The sequence below is a fragment of the Lepidochelys kempii genome, chromosome 10, assembly GCF_965140285.1.
Source record: "Lepidochelys kempii isolate rLepKem1 chromosome 10, rLepKem1.hap1, whole genome shotgun sequence".
Classification (NCBI taxonomy): domain Eukaryota; kingdom Metazoa; phylum Chordata; order Testudines; family Cheloniidae; genus Lepidochelys; species Lepidochelys kempii.
The window spans coordinates 21,014,631-21,029,375 of record NC_136389.1 but is presented as its reverse complement, the minus strand read 5'-3'; the positions used below and the strand labels follow the sequence as shown (position 1 = coordinate 21,029,375).

Sequence of the window (14,745 nt, the reverse complement as noted above, 5' to 3'; positions counted from 1 at the left end):
CTTTATGTGTCTTAGAAAGTTATTTATTTTGAATGTAATAGAAAAACAGCATTAAAAATATTTTCTACAATTTCTTTTAAGCATTCACAAAAGATTCCAGATTAAGACCCTGAAGATTTAAACTGTATATACACAAAGGGCCCTATGAAATCCATTTTATTATTGTGGATTTTCAGATTTATTATTTTCTGATTTCTTTTTTTTTCCATTAAAAAAATTAATTAAATCTCCTCCAGCCCTGGGGTCGTGGTGGGAACACAGCGCTCCTCTGGCCCCGGGGCCACAGCAAGGAGACAACTTTATTTTTTTGTATAGTGCTGGATTCCATGTTTTTGTTTTCATTCCATGATTCCATCCATGTTCTTGTTAACGCACATTTCATAGTGCCCTAATATACAGAACAGGTACTGAATAGGAGGTAACACTGCAAGTTTCTCTATTCTGTCCTGACACTGTGCTAGAAGCCTAAACTTGAAAGGCAACTCTAGAAAACAGAGGACTATTTGATTGTTAACCTAACTGCTCAGATCACCACAAATGACTGGTGTTCAGTGATGTACATGCTTATCTACCAAGAACTGGATTGAGCCCACCAACTCATTTTGCATAGGCCACTGATCAGCTATCAGAAAGTCACAGCTTTCAGTCACTACCAATCTGGGTGAGATTTGCAAAAGCAGTGTTTAATAATCAGAACTGTATGCATTTAATTAAATGATACATGGGAGAAACTGAAAGTATTCCTATACACTTAATAGAACCATTGTTATGATTACAATATTTTATATGCATACATGGTATAACCCTACGAGATTGTTTAAACTAGATGGTCATGATTTTCAGTGCCCAAACATTGTAAAGGGCCTGATCGTCAGAGGATGGGTTCTTAGCATTAACTAACTAACTAGGCACCATTTGGCTCAGGTGCCAAAAATTAGAACATCCAAACTGCACTTCTGAAAAATCTTGGCCAGAATCCTTAGAACACTAAATTCTATTCATCTTAATCATGTGAGTAAAGCAAGCAGGATCTGGCTCATATTGTATAATCTGTTATTGAATGTTTCTTCTGTGATTGCAGGCTCAGCTACTCAATAACCTTTTATAATGTGTTAATTCTGAAGAGGAGATTCCACTGAACTATTTTCATAAAGAGACAACAGAAGAGTATTTAAGTGGATTAATAACTGCAGTACATAACACAAGCTCACAAAGTGAAGGTTCTCTGAAGTACCTAATCTTAGTATCATATATACATTTTATTTACTCGTGAGGGCATTCTGCGCCAAAGAATTAAAAATTCTGCTCCAAAAAATTAAAAATTCTGTGCACAATATTTTAAAATTCTGAAGTTTTATTTGTCCAAGTGTGGAGGGGCTCAGTGTGGGGGGATCCAGGTGTGGGGTGAGAGGATTCTGTGTGGGACAATCTGGGTGCAAGCAGCTCAGTGGGGGGGTCTAGGTGTGGGACTCTGCAGGGGCTTCCAAGTGAAAGTGATTGGGACTCAGCAGAGGGGTCTGAGTGTGGGGCTCTCAGCAGTGGGGGTCTGGGTGCAGCTAATTGGGGGTCAATGGCGTGGAGGTCTGGATGTGGAGGCTCAGGGGGTGGGGCTTCTGGGGGTATTGAGTGCAGGGAGGTCAGTGGGAGGTGGTCTGGGTGCAGGGGTGGGAGTTTGGAGGCAGGGTGTCTGGGTGTAGGGGGAATACAGATGCAGGGGTTGAGGTTCAGTGGGGTGGAGTTCAGGTATGGAGGGCTAGGGGGGTTCTGAGTGTAAGGGGGAGGTATGGGAGGTCCAGATGCACGGAGGTTAGGTGGATGGGGAAGCAGCTCCCCATACAATGACCTCTCCCCCCGCAGCTGTGGAGCGATGAGCGCCTGGAAGCAGGGGATGATGCTGAGGTTCCTGCAGTTGCAGGGTATGTGTGTGGGGGGTTCTGGGTGTGGGTCTGACACAGCCCCAGCCACTCCTTTCAGGGGAAGAGAAAGTCCCGTCCTCTCCTGCTTCCAGCCCAGCTGGGACTAGCAGCTGAACCCAGTCAGGGTAGGAGCCACTGTCTGGGGTGTCCCCAGCTCTGCAGTGATTTACCTCTCCACTGGCTGTTCCAGATGCCTGAAATGATGTACCTGCACAGCTAGGGAGTGGTGCATGACTGCTCTTGCAGTTTCCCTTTGCATCCCTGTCAGAAAGTCATTTTTCTGTGGGGAAGCAAAGAAATCTGCAGGGACATGAATTCTGCATATGCGCAGTGGCGCAAAAATCCCCCAGGAGTAATTTTATGCTAAAATTAGCAGAGAACAACTTGTACACTGTAAATGAGTCCAGTATTTTTGCATATTTATTCATATACTAAAATTAGGCACCGAAAATTAATCTGGAGAAGAGAAAGAGATAATTTAAAGAGCCAATAAGGACAGTTTTAAAAATATGGATAGTACACATCATTCTATGTTTAGCATATGTGTATCTGCTAAATTAGTTTCCTTACCATTCGCAGTCTTTCAAAGACTGGGGGAAAAGCTGTACATTGTGAGATATTTTCTGAAGATAAAAAAAGATTCATGTGGTAAACACATCTAAATCCAATTCTCCTCAAAGGAATTTATGCAAGGTAGGCTTTCAGTTCAATCTGTCATTCAATATTAGTAGGCAAAATTTGGCACATGAATTACAGATTATACTCCTGTCAATCTTGTAAAGTCCTTAGACCTTTTAAAGATATGAATTCTTAAGTCTTTCAAAGTCGAACTCACATTCAATCTATGAATTTTTCAACAAAGACAAACTTCAAAATATAAGTTATGCATCAAATTAATTGGTTTGGAAAGGCTTTAGCTGCAGTCTGCTTACAGATTTTGTTATTTTTTATTTTTAAAGAAACACCTCACCCTACTGGATTCAAATACCAGTATTAACTCATTTTCTGATGCAACCAAGACATCTAGCTTTTCTGGTAAGCTGCTCATTGGGATTTGTTTGTAAAGGAGTTCTCTTATAGATGTGCAGAAGATACTGCAGTAGCAGATCAGATTGCAAGTAACAGAGCAATATTTCATATCTGGGACATGATTTTTCTTTTGGGCTCTTGCGTGTTAATACCTGGTTGCTGCTGGTTGCCTTTTCTCATCACTCAGTGCAATGTTAGGATTACAGGACTCGTTCTTCACACTCAGAAACCAGTTCTGCAACAATTATTCACTTTGAGCAATCCTTATTAATGTGAGTAGTCCGACTGACATCACTAGGGCTACTCGTGAATAAGTGCCACAAAATGGGAAAAAGGCTTGAAGAATATGGGTCTCAGTTCATTAGACTTTTTAAAATAGCTCTATATTCAAGAAAGTGCATTAATAATATGTGGATTCTTTTTCTGAAAAAAACAAACAAACAACTCTTGGGTTTTTTTAACTACTGTTAGGTTTTAACATAATAAACTGAGTGCAATAACAAAAATGAACCACACTGCACCTTTAAGCGGGACCATTTTCCATCTTGCTGAGGAAAAGGAAACAGTGCTTTAAGGGTGAGGGAGAGAGGTCAGAAGCTGCTGCAAAATGGGGAGGGGTGAGCGTGGCGACACTGACTCATCCTCTGGGACCAGAAGGGCGAAGGAGTTGAAGAGGGGTACATGGTACACTTTTATCTGCTGGAAGAAAAGGAGTACTTGTGGCACCTTAGAGACTAACCAATTTATTTGAGCATGAGCTTTCGTGAGCTACAGCTCACTTCACCGGATCTGATGAAGTGAGCTGTAGCTCACGAAAGCTCATGCTCAAATAAATTGGTTAGTCTCTAAGGTGCCACAAGTACTCCTTTTCTTTTTGCGAATACAGACTAACACGGCTGTTACTATGAAACCTGCCATTTTATCTGCTGGGTAGTCACAGACATCTAATAATATAGTTGCGGTCTGATTAAAACCATATCAAGTGTCTCCTGTCCTTCTTTCGGTATAGACGGACAATACACCAACCTATGGGAACACAGATTATCCAAACAACTTGTGAGAAGAGAGTTGTTCTGGGACACAGGTAAACCAGAATATATTCTTTAGTAAACATGAATGAATATTGGTTAAGGCTCAATACAGGGGGAAAAAAGATGGCTAAAGCATAGTGTACTGCCTATAGCAGTATAGCTAACAGATATTGTGAACTAGATTCCAGTTGATCCATTTCAGAATTTCCAGCACTTGTAACAATTATTCTCCCAGTTTTCTTTAGCTGTTCTCACACCATCATTACAAGTCACTTTCCAGTAAAAAGGTGACAGGCACTTTCAACTTAGGCAATCCTTAGCAACAGCATTTCATGTGTCTTACAAAGTAGTTATAAGAATGCCCAAATGTCTTTTTTCTTTAATGCTGAGAGACTGTTTTTATAATAACATCAGCAAGAAATGAGTAACAATAACAGAAATGCTGGAACACTCTATTCTGTAACATGTTAACTTTGTGTTTCCTTTTTTGCTAAACTCCTTGAGCTGACTTGCACTGCACCTTGCCTTGCAGCAAAAACAAAAATTTCAATAGAAAATAATTAGAATCTCCATTTTGGTAGAATTACTCTTCACAAGTGAAAGCTTCTGGGAATATCTGACTAGAAACGTACAAAAGCTATTTTTGCCCTCTCTACTGTTTTTTCTCCCATCACTTACTTTGTAACGTTTATAAAATACTCTTGAGTGCATCAGAGTATCATAATGAAAAAGCAACAGTCATTCCATTTCCAAAAGGCAATAGGTTAGGAAAGTTTTTTAAGTACAACTTTCTGACAAATATTGATTAGTGATAATTACAGTTGTACTTCTAAGAAAAAAATAATATTCTCTGAACATGATGCACACAGATCTCAGGAACAGAAATAGATGGTATGAGTGTAAGAGACACTACAGCACAAACAAGGGACTCATAGTAGTAGAGTAAGTTTAGAAGAAAAGAAAATGCTTTACAAAACAAAGGAAGTGTGTACAATTTGCTGAGTCCCATGTGAACAGCCCTCATATTTCCTTGGGAAAATGCTTCCTGCTTTCAAAAGTGACCTGTTAAATCAGAATGCTTAACTTTAGTATTGAGAGTCTCCTTTCAGGAATTAACTCAATGCAGCTGTATTCTCCCCAGGGGCTTCCATAATCAACAGTATAGGATAAGTCAGAATCACAGGGCAGTTTAAAGTACATGGTGCTGATGTTCACAATTATAAAAAGGGTCAGAGATCACCACTTTGAGGCTCCAGGTTCCGTGGCTCCCTTTGATGGTGCCGAGATAGCTTTGGAAAGCGCGTAGCCACTCTTGAGCGATTGCTTTTGCTTACTGGTTCTCCCACAGGTTGGATATCACTAGGAAAAAAGAAAAAGAAAAACACCAGAATAAGTTCATGTTGTGTGTAAATTCTCCTGTAGTTATTCTAAATGCAGAAAAGGGAGCTGGTTTGAGAATCCTGCACATGATGGCAAAGTACAGTACATATCTTTAATTACACAGACCTGCATTATTTATACTGCTAACTGGAGTCTGAATTACAAATGTGCTCTTGCAAAAATGAGAACAAGTAGTACTTTATGGAAGACTGTAATTTCTAAGATAAAAACATAACTCAATGGGCTGAAGATCAGAGATGGCATTAAAAGCATTTGGAAGTGATATATGTAAAGGCAAACTAGACAAAAGCTTGGATGATGCCCTAGTTAACATTTGTCTAATTATGGATGGATGTATCCTTACGTGATGAAATACATTAGTAACACACTGCTGCTGGGCATTCTTCATTCTGTTCTGGCCCACAACAGACTTTGATCTTACATGAATGAGTCTTCTGAAAACAACTTACTTGGAAAGCAAATACTCTAAGAACAACAAGCAGTAACAGAAAATTCTGCCTCATTCAGAGGTTATAGACTCCTCAAAAACTACATTAGAAAGGAATAATGGTGTACTTTTGCTATACTTTTAGAGGACTCTACAGGATTTAAAATTATACAGTTTGCTCATGTCTCAATCAACATCACTGATTACCATTTCACAAACCAGCCAAATGATAACAAGGTTATGCAGCATGCAAAGTCAAAGTTATTTTGACATGTAAAATCAGCTATTTATACCAATATTCAATCTGAGTTGATGAATTAAAAAGAGAGATGCTCTTCTGCAGTCCTTACTATTTTGGGTGAAAGCTGATGTATTTTGGAAGCAAACAATACATTAACTCCATGTAGATCTCTTCTCCCTGCAGGATGACATTTACCACTGCAGTGAGCCTGCCTAAGGCTTATTTCCTTTGTAAAACCACTTGGAGAACTACTGATGAAAAGCACTGTAAAAGAGGTAGGTATTATTATTACATGAACACTTAGATTCCATTTAAGATGTATTTTGAGGGCTTAAATGGGATGGACCTAAATGGAACATAGGCCTTGTACAGGCTCTGTTCAAAGATGCAAATTTCACCCTCAGGGAGCAGAGTACTTTAGTAAGGTAAGTCAGTCAACAGTACTTCATTTTATCAGTGGTAACCATTAGTTTTGTAAGGCTAACAAACAGTTGCCAATATTCCCCAACATAATGGACAATGGTTCCAGAAAATACTCTGCCAAAGTCAGTTGCTAAATAGAAAATGTTAGCAGAAAATAAAAATGCTTTTCAAATAGCAATGTGAAGTTTCATTGTTATGCATTTCCCTATCAGAATAGTTTGAAGTAGCCTCAGTTTTGAGACAGCCTTAAGTATATTGATTTCAACTAAAGTTCACTAGAGTTCCTAATATAGTACTTCCGCTGTGACCAGAAAGTCCGCAACATGAAAATAATTGCATAAAATGCTCATCAAATCTCAAAACTTCTTAGCAACACACTTGTTGTTCTTGTGTAATAGCAAGATTTACACATTACAACTTTAGTGCTTTGCTTGCTTGTCAATAAAATCAAAACACTAAAATTTAGCTGGGTACATAATCTTACTCTGTAGTAGCCATAGATAATTAGATATCCATTTCTACATTTCCAGATTTTATGATTTTTCATTTTGTAACATCACAGTACTGGAGAATCCAAATTAACAAAAGCTATATGCAGTACCTAGAAGAGCCTGCTTTCTGCATCAATTTCAATTGTGCATATTAATGTTACCTCGATTCTATTTTTATTGATATAGGTGCTGTGGGAGGGAATTTATTACTACTTATGATTATACTATTATTACTGGTTTCAGAGTAGCAGCTGTGTTAGTCTATATCCGCAAAAAGAAAAGGAGTACTTGTGGCACCTTAGAGACGAACAAATTTATTTGAGCATAAGCTTTCGTGAGCTACAGCTCACTTCATCAGATGCATGTAGTGGAAAATACAGTGTGGAGATTTTATATACACAGAGAACATGAAACAATGGGTGTTACCATACACACTGTAACGAGAGCAATCAGGTAAGGTGAGTTATTACCAGCAGGAGAGGGAAAAAAAACCCCAAAAAACAAAAAAAACCTTTTGTAGTGATATTCAAGGTGGGCCATTTCCAGCAGTTGACAAGAACCTGTGAGGAATACACATTCTTGTCAACTGCTGGAAATGACCCACCTTGATTATCACTACAAAAGGGTTCCCTCCCCTCCACCCCCGTCTCCTGCTGGTAATAGCTCACCTTACCTGATCATTCTCATTACAGTGTGTATGGTAACACACATTGTTTCATGTTCCCTGTGTACATAAAATCTCTCCACTGTGTTTTCCACTGCATGCAGCCAATGAAGTGAGCTGTAGCTCACGAAAGCTTATGCTCAAATAAGGTGCCACAAGTACTCCTTTACTATTATTACTGTATTAATACACCGATTATCCAAGTAGCAAAGAGCATCATCATTAACTCAAATGGGTCTGCCAGTTGTATGATGTCATCTGCCCAAACTAAGAAGTTTAACTCTAGATCATTCAATGTCACATCGTCCAACTCAACTAACATTCTTAATGTTTACGAACATGAAGAAAAGCGACAGTGATTCCATATCCCCTTGTCTTACATCAAACTCTCTTGAACAAGTTGCTTGATTCTCTATCAGTTCTTACAGCATTGTAGGAATCTTTATACATAGCCTTTGTAATTGCAATGATCTTATCTGAAACTCCATGTGATTTTGCTACTTTCCATAATGTTTTCCTACAAACCAAATGCCGTTGTGAAGTTGATGAAAACAGCAAACATCTTTAAACCCCATTCTCACTTTTTGTTCTATCAACTGTCAGAGCATGAATAACTAATAAATGCAACTTGGACCTGGTCTGAAGTTGCACTGTTCCTCGCCTACTAATTTTTCTAAAACTGGCCTTAATCCATTGACAATTACTTTCATCATGATTTTTCCCAATACTGATGATATGCTTATATGCCTATAATTATTTGAATTTGCAGGATCTCCTTTCTTCAAGATTGGCCCAACTACTGCCTTTAGCCAGTTATCTAGTGACTCCTCTTCTTCCCATACCTTTTTGTATATTTTTTCTAATGCTTCGATAGCACTTGTCTAATTGGCTTTTAAGCAATTGAGCAGTTCAGTTGTCTATTTTTTAACTGCTTCACTTGCTCTTTCTATTTCTTCTTCTGATGTCCCTTCTCTTCTCATGTTCAGATGTCCCTTCTCTTTCAAAGCTGCCCTATTTTCACCTAGCATGACTAGAATGCTTGCATCTGGATGAACTGCAGGGTTCAGACTTTGTCAGAATGGTCCTTCCCTACTTCCAGCACCTCTTTGGCATTTGTTGTCAGTTCACAGGTAGCCTTTTTTGCCGCTTGTATTGTTGGCCTGATTGTGTTTCCATACAACTTAATCTTTTTGTATATTATTTTCATATCTTGATTTCTGGAGGCCTACTCTAGTTGCTGAGCCTCTTCTCTCCAAAACCGTTGCTTGTCCAATCCTTGTAATTTCTTCACCACTTTGCATAATGCTTTTACTCCTTCCGCTTTCCCAGCAGACTTATTTGACTTGTTTACACATTTACGGTGATGTTCTTGTTTTGATGCTTGTCCAGCTTTTCATGGTTTGCTTATGCCTTCCAATAACTTCCTCCACTATGTTCTATATTCGCAAAAAGAAAAAGAGTACTTGTGGCACCTTAGAGACTAACCAATTTATTTGAGCATGAGCTTTCGTGAGCTACAGCTCACTTCATTGATGAAGTGAGCTGTAGCTCACGAAAGCTCATGCTCAAATAAATTGGTTAGTCTCTAAGGTGCCACAAGTACTCCTTTTCTTTTTGCCAATACAGACTAACACGGCTGTTACTCTGAAACCTGGGTTCTATATTGTTTCCTTGAATATTTCCCAGACAGTCTATAGGGAGATTTCTTCATCATCACAAATTAATATAATAGAATCATAGAATATCAGGGTTGGAAGGGACCTCAGGAGGTCATCTAGTCCAATCCACAACTAAACCAATCCCCAACTAAATCATCCCAGCCAGGGCTTTTGTCAAGCCTGACCTTAAAAACTTCTAAGGAAGGAGATTCCACCACCTCTCTAGGTAACGCATTCCAGTGTTTCACCACCCTCCTAGTGAAAAAGTTTTTCCCAATATCCAACCTAAACCTCCCCCACTGCAACTTGAGACCATTACTCCTTGTTCTGTCATCTGCTACCACTGAGAACAGTCTAGATCCATCCTCTTTGGAACCCCCTTTCAGGTAGTGGAAAGCAGCTATCAAATCCCCCCTCATTTTTCTCTTCTGCAGACTAAACAATCCCAGTTCCCTCAGCCTCTCCTCATAAGTCATGTGTTCCAGTCCCCTAATCATTTTTGTTGCCCTCCGCTGGATGCTTTCCAATTTTTCCACATCCTTCTTGTAGTGTGGGGCCCAAAACTGGACACAGTACTCCAGATGCGGCCTCACCAATGTCGAATAGAGGGGAACGATCACATCCCTCAATCTGCTGGCAATGCCCCTACTTATACAGCCCAAAATGCCATTAGCTTTCTTGGCAACAAGGGCACACTGCTGACTCATATCCAGCTTCTCATCCACTGTAACCTTTTCTGCAGAACTGCTGCCTAGCCAATTGGTCCCTAGTGTGTAGCGGTGCATTGGATTCTTCTGTCCTAAGTGCAGGACTCTGCACTTGTCCTTGTTGAACCTCATCAGATTTCTTTTGGCCCAATCTTCTAATTTGTCAAGGGCCCTCTGTCTCCTTTCCCTACCCTCCAGCGTATCTACCACTCCTCCCAGTTTAGTGTTATCTGCAAACTTGCTGAGGGTGCAGTCCACGCCATCCTCCAGATCATTAATGAAGATATTGAACAAAACCGGCTCCAGGACCGACCCTTGGGGCACTCCACTTGATACCGGCTGACAACTAGACATGAAGCCAATGATCACTACCCATTGAGCCCGACAATCTAGCCAGCTTTCTATCCACCTTACCTTGAAAGGCCTTCCAAGCATCACCTTTTATGCCTCCCTTGTAGAGCTATCCTTTATCTTATCAAGATAAAATTTAGTTCCAGCTACACCCATCTTTTTTTCTTGGACTTTAACTTAATTTTTCCCATTCATGATCACTGCCACACTCAGCATTTCTGTAGACTAATATCCAACAGTTACAGTCTATGCCTTTTACTGATAATAATATGGTCAGTCTGGTTTACAGTTTGACCATCTGGTGAGTTCTATGTAACCTTGTGTGTGTCTTTGTGAAGAAACCAAGTACCACCAATAATTAGATCATGCATCTCACAGCAAATTTTTAAGTTTTTCCAATTATTGTTTGCCGTCATGATGCTGTGTGGTCCAACACTATTCATTTGTTTACCATGTCCACTACTAATCTTTGCATTCATATATCTCATTATCAGGATCATACCATGATCTACAGTATTATCCAGCTGCTGATAAAATCCATCCCTCTTCTTCTGCTGGTGCATAACAACAGATCACTGTTATGCATAGTTTATTGTAAGCAGTAGTAAACTCCGCTATGACAATCCACTCAGACACCAGTTTCCAGCTGTTCACTGAAGTAACTGTTTTCTTGTCCACTGCTATAACAACCCCATCTCTATGCTTGACTTGTCCACTTGAACGACCAGAGTAAAAGAAAGTATAATTTCCACCTGTCAACTCTCCTGTACTCAGCCAATGTGTCTCTTGTATGGTAGCAAAGGAAACTTGTAATTTCCTTAACTTCTCTGCTACTAGCTCAGTCTGGCCTGGAGCAAATACAGTTCTAACATTCCAGCTTGTCAGACATGTACTATGTTCAGCTGTTATCTGAAATTCATGATCATTTCCATTTGTTAGGCCTGACAGGCTGAGTTGAAATTTGTATAAATCCATTTGGTTTGCTATCCTGTTTCTATAACAAGTGAGTTTTGGATATAATGACTTTTTAGGCCAATTCACCCTATCCAGCTCATGGGAATACTATGTTATAGCCTGCTGGTCTCCTGGAACAGGTATCAGCAGTGCCACCCTAGTTGCTTGTCTTCCAAGGCTAAACTGGAAGTAATAAAAATAAATACACATAATTTTCAGTATGCATAAGCATCAAATTTACAAAAGGGAACAAATAAACAAATTTTGCCTTGACTGGCATTTCTCATAACAAACAAGATTACCTTTAACGCTAGGATTCAGTTTGCCAGAATGATGGCACTGCTGACAACTGGTAGGATCATGAAGCTAAACAGACAGTTATTGACTATCCAGTAGTTTATGCGGTATGTGAAAACAGTGTTATATACATCAGGTGTAACTCAGTGCTTGTTTTACTAGAAGTATCTTTAAATACACAAGCTCCTCCTGCTGGCATGTTCATGAATTATCAAAGTTAGCCCAATAGGAAGCCACTCACCCTTGCTTTTGATGGAAAGCAGAGAATCCATCAAAAGAAAGGACAAAGAGTTCAAAGGGTACAAAATAGATTTTCTCCAAATAAGGACTTATAGATCAATAGGACTCCATCTTGACTAAGAAGTGTGGACTGCTTGGAGTGTGTCTGGTTGGATGGAAACACCAAAATAATGTGAATTAAGTATAAAAATATGAAATTCTGTTATCAGTTCCATTGATGTAAATTCAGAGTAACTCCATTGACTTAAATGGAGCTACTCCAGATCTACAGCAGAATGACTGAAAACAGAATCCTAGAGCATTTGCCCTAATGATGAATTTTTTAAACCTATTTTTAACATCACAACCTAAATTTTATTTAAATATAGAATTATTTTGCTTAGTTTATTACAAAGATTTATGTAGGATGTAAAAATGCATTATTATAATACAGAAATGTATTAGAAATGCATCTAGCACTCTTTTCTATGGAAACAGCCACCAACAGCTGAAATTCAATTTCAGCTGCTAGTGGCCAGATCCACTTACGTGGAAACAGATGTTGCATGGGCAGAAATGAGTTACAGTGTAGCAGCTGCATTAGTCTGTATCCGCAAAAAGAAAAGGAGGACTTGTGGCACCTTAGAGACTAACAAATTTATCTGAGCATAAGCTTTCGTGAGCTACAGCTCATTTCATCGGATGCATGCCGTGGAAAATACAGTGAGGAGATTTATATACACAGAGAACATGAAATAATTGGTGTTACCGTACAGACTGTAACGAGAGTGATCAGGTAAGGTGAGCTATTACTAGCACCTACAAGATCTCTATCAAGTGTTCTTACAACTACAGTACCCACCTGCTGAAGTGAAGAAACGGATTGACAGAGCCAGAAGAGTGCCCAGAAGTCACCTACTACAGGACAGGCCCAACAAAGACAATAACAGAACGCCACTAGCCGTCACCGTCAGCCCCCAAATAAAACCTCTCCAGTGCATCATCGAGAATCTACAACCTATCCTGAAGGACGACCCATCACTCTCACAGATCTTGGGAGACAGGCCAGTCCTTGCTTACAGACAGCCCCCCAACCTGAAGCAAATACTCACCAACAACCACACACCACACAACAAAAACACTAACCCAGGAACCTATCCTTGCAACAAATCCCGTTGCCAACTGTGTCCACATATCAATTCAGGGGACACCAGCATAGGGCCTAATCACATCAGCTACATTATCAGAGGCTCATTCACCTGCACATCTACCAATGTGATATATGCCATCATGTGCCAGCAATGCCCCTCTGCCATGTACATTGGCCAAACTGGACAGTCTCTACGTAAAAGAATAAATGGACACAAATTAGATGTCAAGAATTATAACATTCAAAAACCAGTCAGAGAACACTTCAATCTCTCTGGTCACTGGATTACAGACCTAAAAGTTGCAATATTACAACAAAAAACTTCAAAAACAGACTCCAATGAGAGACTGCTGAATTGGAATTAATTTGCAAACTGGACACCATTACATTAGGCTTGAATAAAGACTGGGAGTGGATGGGTCATTACACAAAGTAAAACTATTTCCCCATGTTTATTTCCCCCCATCACTGTTCCTCACACGTTCTTGTCAACTGCTGGAAATGGCCCACCTTGATTATCACTACAAAAGGTTTTTTTTCTCTTCTGCTGGTAATAGCTCACCTTACCTGATCACTCTCGTTACAGTGCGTATGATAGCACCATTGTTTCATGCTCTCTGTGTATATAAAATCGCTGTATTTTCCACTGCATGCATCTGATGAAGTGAGCTGTAGTTCATGAAAGTTTATGCTCAAATAAATTTGTTCGTCTCTAAGGTGCCACAAGTACTCCTTTTCTTTTTGAGAAATAAGTTAGGAACTTTCAAGACATATTTTTTAAAAAATCTTCCCCTTATCTTAAGTCCACCGAACTTCCATTTCTGGAGAAACAGGATGGAAAAGGCTGCCAGCATCTGAGAGTGTCTCACACTTGTCAGTTTCAGCTGCAGACTGCCTGCTGAGCACTGAAAGTGCGGGTATACAAAACCCAGCCCCAAAATGTAGGAACTGCTAAAAAAATGTTTTTGGTGGTAGAGGATGGGGGAGATTGAAAAGTGGCAAGGAGAAGATGATTATTTTCCTGCCTTGTTTCCCTTTGATGAATGCAATAATTTTAATCCTGACATATTTGCCTGGCCACAGACCTGCACAGCTAGAACATTTTCCTTTCAACCAGATATCTTATTAAGCAATCAAGAGTTGAGTGTAGTAGTACAAGCCATTCTATGTACATTTCAGTGGTCCTGCCAGTATCTCTAGCAAATACATATAAAGGCAACAATTCAGTGCTATGTATTCTATCTCAAATTATTTTTGCCAACAGCTTTCTGGGCACATATATGTGCAGTGCTCTTGTCACTCTTTTCTAATTTGTCCTTTGCTATAAGAACAGAGTTACCAGCATTTGTATTTAAGGACAAACCTTTTGGCTAACAGTCTCCAAGTTTATGGTTGCCTGTATTACGCTGGTTCATTTGATTATCCAGTTCTTTCTTTCAGAGTAGCAGCTGTGTTAGTCTGTATTCACAAAAAGAAAAGGAGTACTTGTGGCACCTTAGAGACTAACAAATGGGTAAAAATAGGTATCTCACGAAAGCTTATGCTCAAATAAATTTGTTAGTCTCTAAGGTGCCACAAGTACTCCAGTTCTTTCTTTGTTTCATCATCTTATAAACATCAGAGTCTTTGCAGGGTATATTTTGTAGGATACCTCTTAACTGTTGGCCTATTCAGCAGAAGAATGGTCAAATGCTACAGCTTCCAGTTCTTTTTTACACTCTTCATTTGTTTGAGCCAGAAGATGAATGCATCCTGCTGGGAAATCAATTCCTTTTACCCATTAAGT

At 39.5% G+C, this 14,745-nt stretch overlaps 1 protein-coding gene across 1 annotated transcript in view; it reads right to left on the bottom strand.

Moving 5' to 3' along the window:
* Positions 1-14,745, bottom strand: part of SNX29 (sorting nexin 29) — a 454,788-nt gene that overhangs the window by 6,295 nt on the left and 433,748 nt on the right. Inside the window, 1 exon segment of the mRNA XM_073362374.2 lies at positions 5,217-5,335. Within this exon segment, the coding sequence (XP_073218475.1) occupies positions 5,217-5,335 (119 nt within the window).